This window comes from Condylura cristata, unplaced genomic scaffold, assembly GCF_000260355.1.
Source record: "Condylura cristata isolate star-nosed mole 26May11 unplaced genomic scaffold, ConCri1.0 scaffold00003, whole genome shotgun sequence".
In the NCBI taxonomy this organism is placed as follows: domain Eukaryota; kingdom Metazoa; phylum Chordata; class Mammalia; order Eulipotyphla; family Talpidae; genus Condylura; species Condylura cristata.
The window spans coordinates 20,614,557-20,621,775 of NW_004567104.1; the positions used below are offsets into that span (position 1 = coordinate 20,614,557).

At 48.1% G+C, this 7,219-nt stretch overlaps 1 protein-coding gene across 1 annotated transcript; it reads right to left on the reverse strand.

Moving 5' to 3' along the window:
* Nucleotides 1-5,456: 5,456 nt before the first annotated feature.
* Nucleotides 5,457-6,904, reverse strand: LOC101630717 (melanoma-associated antigen F1). The gene is given in 8 exon segments (XM_012731680.1): nt 5,457-5,794; nt 5,797-6,024; nt 6,279-6,477; nt 6,480-6,499; nt 6,502-6,564; nt 6,567-6,621; nt 6,623-6,684; nt 6,687-6,904. Coding segments are annotated over 8 exon segments (846 nt in total). The 5' UTR covers nt 6,763-6,904; the 3' UTR covers nt 5,457-5,651.
* Between the last annotated feature and the right edge of the window lie 315 nt (nt 6,905-7,219).

The following is a 7,219-nucleotide window of genomic DNA, read 5'->3' on the forward strand; positions in this document are numbered from 1 at the left end:
TAGAGGATTTAGTTCACCTTTAGGGTAGACTTCTGCTTTGTTTGGGGAAAATAACACAAGTCTAAAACTGTTGTCACCATGGGTCTGAAGGCTGATGTTTACTGTCTGGTTCAGCAGCAGAGATTGCCATGCTTTGGAGACAGTGAGTGCCTTTTCTTCCTCCCTTTCTCCCTAAGATTTGCTGAGACGACTTGGGAAGAGAGGGAGCCTGGACTGGTCTCTCTGGAGGTCACTATTTCCAGCTGAATTTTGGGAGTTGCTTGTAAGCGATTTCAAGCAGAAACAAGCAGACTTCCTGGGGAGGTTGAAGAGACTCTGGTCACTTGTCTTGATGTAGACCTGGGGAGACGGCCCTCTGTCCACCTCTGCACAGGGCCAGCCTCCCACCACTCCCTCACCCCCTGATTTCTGGGGACCACAGTAGAAGGCAGCAACCAGGGATGCGGGGGACCCCATAGGAATATCTCCAGTAGACTCTTTTCATGGGCTCCACACCCCACCTGGTGATGCTGTGGGCAGATAGATTTGGGAAATCACTTGAGCTACTCCACTGGGAACTCCCAGAAATATTTGAGGGATGTGTTGCTCGGAATGGGGCTTGGTGCATTGTAACTCATCATCAAAATAGCAAGAAATCATTTATCCCCAAGGCAGGTGAAGACGAAATACTCTAGAGAGAGATATAAAACTGTTCTACTCTGTTAACCATGTTGCCTTTGGGTGCACCAGTAGTAGAGATTTCATTTTCTTCTTTCTGTTTTTATGGAACTTTCCAAATTTTCCACTGTAAGTATTTGTAATTAGAAAAACAAAAGCTATAAAAAAGAATATTATCTCGTTCCTTCCCCTTCTGGCGCAGCGGAAGCCTCCTCACTGCCTAAGGCCTCTGTGATTTCTTCCCCTTCTGAACTCCTACTCTAGCTCCTTGTTTATACTCGGGGGCCTGTGTGCCCGATCTGCAGGCTCCTTCAGCGTACGGGACCGGCTCCTTCCTCTCCACATCCTCCTCCTCTCACCGTGAGAGAAATTTCTCAGAACCTGACCCACCTCCTCTCACCCTGGGTTTTCTTACCTGCTTTGCCACCTGAATGCATCCTCTCTTCCCTAGTTCCCTCAGAGTTTGTGGGGAATCATCTTCCGTCTGGCCTCCAGTGCCACGTCTCATTGAGGCTTCCCCTGGCCAGGCTATTTAAAATCACACACTCTACCACCATCCCTTCCCCATTTTCTGCTTCACTTTTCCCTGTCCAGCAGATGCCCATCTGACAGGTTATGTGTCACACCTCTATATTCTCTCTACTCTAACAAGTAAGCTCAGTGAGGGCAAGGGTCCTTTCCATTTATTTTGTAATTTTTATTTATTTTTTTGTCCTTTCCATTTTGTTCTCTGCTCTCACTGAGTATGTAGCACTCAGTATGTATGCCTCGTATGCACACAGATGCTCAGTAAATATTTGTTGAATGGGTACATACATTTTATAATCAAAACAGTACGTTCCGGGTGCTGCGATAGATGCTTAGTAATTCTCTCATTCGGTCTCCAGTGCTTTGAGGTATCTCTATTTTGCCGATAAGGAAACAATAGCTCAGAGAGCTTGAGTCACTGTTGAAGCCACTCTTTATCAGATGGCAGAGTGGGACTGGAATGCAGGGCCCTCTGCGCCAGGAGCCAGGGACTTTCTACTGTCGAGGCCTCCTCTGTTCTATGGTTAGGTAACATGACTGTCATGGGCTGTGCTTGACGCCCAGCAATTTTCAGGCTGAGGCTACTCCTTCCGGCACTGGTTGCCCACCCCCCAGCACAGACCTCAGAGCTGCAGCTCAGAGGCATCCTTCCTCAACCATGGGCTTGTCTCTCAACACGGGTCCCTTCTCATGACAAATGGCCCATGACATTAAAACCAGCAAAGCCAGCTTGCTCCTGCCTTCTTCCGGCCTCCGGTCGCTAGCTTGGGTGCTCTGGGTTTTGGTACAAAGGAAGATGGTGAGCGATTCTTTCTTCCTCTCTGAGTCCTATTTTCCCAAAGGAGACTGGTTGCTATCTAAGAAACATTTGAAGAACAGCAGGGTGAAATACCAGCAAGAACCCAGAGGATTCAGGTTCAAGTTTTGGATCTGCTGCTCACTAATTATGTCATGAGCTTGGACATGTCATTTAACTTGTGTGTTGACAGGATGGAAGGAATTATTCTTTCCTTGTAGTTCCCCTATAGAATTATAATGTTGGCAAATGCAGAAGCTGCTTCATGGGGCTGTCGTGCAGATGCATGAACCAATGTGGTTATCAGACTAGCATCATGCCTGACACATAAGGCTAAAGAAATGCTGGCTGTGCTTGTTGGTCATGGCTGGCTTGGAGACCGGACAGGGTCTGCAAACAGCTGGTAGGACGGGGTGTGAGCTGTGGATTGGAGCTCAGCACTATTCTAATCACCCACCCTCTTTCCTAAAGCTTCATTCTCAGAGTTTGGAATTCCTTGTTCAAGGTCACACAGTCAGGACTTTTCAAAGGCCTTGATTAGGACACTTTTCAGAATACTTAACCTCCTTAGTCGGTACACTGTTTCTGCTGGGAGGTAATTGTTGCCATCTCTGCTGGGCTGTACAATTTGAGGAATAATTTGCACAAGCATCAATTGCCACCATGACCAAAGCATGAAGCATAATTATTTCAAGTGGAAACTCTGATTGAGACTGTGAATTGAGGCCTGATTTGGAGGGGCCGCAAATGAGCTGCCACCTCTGGAGCACTGTGTGCCTGCAGGATGCTGGGGTTATAAGCAACCTGAACCTGTTTCCAAATACCCCTTCCCTGAGCTCCAGTGAGTCAAAATCCCCATGCTGGTGAGTGACAAGAGCCCCACAGGGGCTGTGGCTGGGCTGAGACCTTCGCGTTGTCCAAGATACAATTCATTTTCAACAGAATTTCCTTCACTGGCTTTGCTTTCCAGTTGGAGGGTAATTAGTATGATTTGGAGTCATCCATCTGTCCTCACCCTCCCGACAGTACCCCTCCCCCCCAACTCACACAGTTCTTCCCACTCACACAGTTTCATCGAGGAAGATCTAGTTCTGTTTGTGCCCGAAGGGGAAAGAGGCAGAAGAGCTAGGCCTTCTTTCTCCTTTGTGAGTGACCCTGAGTCACAGAGAATTCAACTCCTGGCCTCACCATGGCCAATGCCTGTTCTACACATGGGCCCAGAGGCACACTTGCAGCACTTCTGAGAAGTTGATGATGGCATCTGTGACATGGGAGGTCTTTCATTCTGAGGCAAGGGTAAGAGTCCTGCCAGCCCTTTGTACCATCTGGGAACAATGCTGGGAATCACATTTGCAGCTATTTGATAGTTCCATGGAATGAAAGACTAAATTTGAGGTTTAGTGAAGAGGGCGGAAGACAGGATACATGGCCTCTAAGGGGAAAATGTACTGATTTGAGAACATACTCTGAGAACACTGGGGACAGTGGACAGAGCTGGGTCACAGATAATGCTCCAACTAATTTTAGTCTTATTTTTTACTCTTTTGTAGGCCAGTGCCTTGCCATATTTACCTTGGCTACATAACCCTTGTTTCTATCTCTAGTGAGACCGCAGTTTTTGAAGAACGAATCTGGAGACAGATGACCCAAGTCTGGAAGGAGTCCCGAGAAGGAGGAAATGTAAAATATGAAGTTTCTGGCTTCTCATTCCATCAGACTTCAGTTCCAATCCCGTCAGACACTTTATAGTCTTTTGTATGTGTGAAACCCTATAGCGTCTCTGTTTGATTGTTATAAAATCATTAAAACATAAAGCATTAACTGGCTCATCTAAGGTAGTAAATAAATGGCTACTAGAGATAATTATACACATGCATGGTTTTTGGAGCCATGATAACTGAAATTACACATAATATACTTGAAGCCGCGAACAGGGAGCAATGAGTAGTATGAAACACACTGGACTGGAGGCAAGGAGCTTGGATTCTTGTCGTGGTGCTGTCCTTTGCTACCTGGTGACCTTCTGCACATCACCAAGCAATCAGGCACACTGTTGACCTCTCAGGAGTTGTGAGAAATTGTTATTGAACCTAGAAAGTAAAGAAAATCTTCCCATTTTGATCTTTGGACTCCCCAAAGTCCTGGGCATATAGTAGGCACCTAATATATTTGTTCAATTATAATCTGTTCAGAAGTCGTATTTTCAGTCTGTCCTTAAGTTTTCAGCTTTTGGTTTCAATCTAATTTGTTGGATCATTGTGTCCTAAAGTATTTGTATTCCATGCTAAACTTAACATACTTAGGAATGTTACTTGGGCACAACTGAAAGCAGAAAAAAAGAGAGAGGAGAAAGCAGCCCTTTTGTACATGGCAGGAGGAGGGAAGTTTCCCTGCACCCATCTCTGGTTTGACTACCACTCTTCTAGGTCCCCTATTAATTGATGTACCCTCACTACAGGATTCATTTTCAGAGAGAAGGTGGTAGGCATTGCAGAGGCCCACAGTGCTTATGTGGCTGACTCTTCAGGGGTAGTTAAGAATGTAAGGAATGCCTACGAGTCTGCTCCCAAATGGGAAGTGACAGGCAGAACCATGGGCCTCCTGGTGCTAGGGAAGAAATCTTGAAGTGGAACATTCTGGTGTTAGGGAACACCATTATGTATCTCCACCAAAACTACACGCTACTCCAGAATAGCACTTGGTTTCTGAAGTCTTTGGCAGAAGAAAGAACCTTGTAGAGCTCTGTTCAGAGAAAGAAGATGTAGAGACATTTTGACAGTCACCGTCACTGTCTGTGTATTGTAATAAATTGTCCTGGATAAGAGCTCTGGCAATGGCGGGCATATTCCAGAGCTGCTTTGTAGAAAGTCTTTTCCCAAGTTACTGAGGAACATCTGTAACCTTGAAAAAGTTATTTTAATACCACTTTCTGCCCCCAACTTCTTCTTTCTTTGCCTTCCTGCCCATCCCATCTTTCCCCCTTCCTAAAAAAGTAACCACAGGCAAGCCTCACCCCATCGCCCCAGTTGCAATTAATGTCCCTCTGCAGCCTTTGACTGGCTGCACTGTAATTTTTGGTTTATTTACTCACTGTCCAGGTCAAAAAAGTAGTACCTTTATCTTGTTCAATATTCCCAAACAGTGTATCACACCAAAAGATGGTTAAGTGTACCACGGTATAATTTTTTAAATTTTTCTCTAGATACCATAGTTAAGCAAACAGAGGCATATGTCAGTCTTTTTTCTTAATTCAAATACACTTAGGACAAAAAGTGTTGGGAGGGTAGATTCCCAATCAGCTGTTTCTTTCCCCCTTCTGGTACTAGATCGTCACACTGCTGAGTTCGTTTAAATCAAGTATTACAGTAAAATGCTGCATAATTTGTTCAAAGATTGGAGGAAAAATGCCAAGTTTTCCAATTTATTTTGCCAAACTACAACAAAATCCTACAGGAAAAAGTATACCAACCTCATTTATAAGCATCAATTAACAGTATATACATTAAATATAACAATCGTAACAAGATACAAAACTCAAATCCTCCTTACACAAATACAAGTTCTATGAATTGTACCATCTATACTACACATATGACCCACGACAGTCGGTGCATGTCCCCCTCACCCCATGCTAACTTCCCTCCAGCCTTCACCAGGGGGAATGCTTGCCCTAGCGCTGGCTCTGGCCCTGTGTCTCCTCTACTGGGGCCTCACAGTACTGCACTAGCCACTGCTGGGGGTCTTTCCAATGGAGTTTGGTCACGAACCCCAGGAATTTCATCTTGCTGGTTTCCAGACTGCTTCCGGGACTCAAGAGAATTCACGCTCTGGAGGACTAGTGTGAGGCACCTACCCGTAATTGAGAGATCGCTGCTGCACGTAATCTTCCATAAACCTCTTCGGGGACCCAAAGAGGAAGTGATACTATGAGGGACGCAACCCCAAGCAACACAGCATCTCCCAGACCTGTGCTTCCCTGGCGCTATTACCTTGCATATAGGTGAGGCCCAAGACCATCATTAAAAGACCAAATCTGGCCCTCCCTGGTGGCGCAGCAGGTTAAAGCACAGCACTAAGAAGCTAAAGCCACTTCTGCTTGAGTTCGAGCCCCACCTGCCCCGGAGGTGACCACATGGTGCTGCAGCCCTCTCCTGACCCGCCCGCTGCTCCCCTCAGCTGTGTACTTCCTAGATCTGCCTGTTCGCTCCCCTCTCTTGTCTCGTGAATCCTCTCACCCTCCCCATTTCTGGCCGGTACCCCAGTTCTGTATGCATAAATAATCTTTAAAAAAAAAAACCAAATCTGGGACCATCTCCTCCCAGAGCCACCTCTTCCTCAAGAGGCTCTAAGCTGCTGATCAGGATGTAAGTGTGGTGCTTGCCATCAAGCTGTTTCAGCTCGAAATCAAAAACATGTTCTGCAGCCCTAGCGATGATGTCCGGGGACAGATTCTTCAAGTCTCTAACGTATTCCACGCTCTTCTGCTTGTCCGTCACGTCACCAGCAGGAACTGCACCTGTCAGCCACCGTCCAAAGGAGACGGCGACAGGCCCCGCGCCGAGCTAAGGCTTTGGCCACAAGGCACCTTTCCGGGCGACTACCGGCTCTGCGGACCCCTCCCCCTCACCGCGCCAAGGCGTCTTCGGGGCTGTCCAGGAAAAGGGGGCTCGGGGCCGCCTCCTGCGAGGCAGTCAGGGCCTGGTCTCACCGTCAGGACCGCCATCCTTCTGCCCCTCGGCCTGCAGGATGAGGAGACCCCCGCGCTCGGGTTTCTGCAACATGTTTTCGAACAAGCTGGTGCGGCGCGCCTACACCGCCCAGAGGTGTGCCAAATGCTGCGCAGCCCCCCGGTGAAGGGTTGGACAGCGGCTGGGGTGGCGGAAGCGCTAAGAGACCTGATAACGGGGGTTTTGAGGCAGCGGCGCTACATCGCGGGCCGCTCGGGACGCTCGCAGCCTCCGCGCAGCCTCAGTGCGCGCCCGAGCGCAGGAATCTCGAGCCACTTCCGGCCGAATGGACCAAGATGGCCGTCCAGGGTCCGCACAAAGCCCCTCCTCTTCCGGCTCCCTGTCGGGTTGGGGTACACCCAAGCCCATCTGCAAGTCAAGTGCCTGTGCTGCTTGGACGGGTAGAAAGCCGGAGGCGCGGGTGAACGGGGCTTATCCCTGGCGCGCAGAGTGGCGTGTGTTTCACTTAGAGGATGAAGTCGGTAGGGATGCCGTTCTAGGCACATCCGCT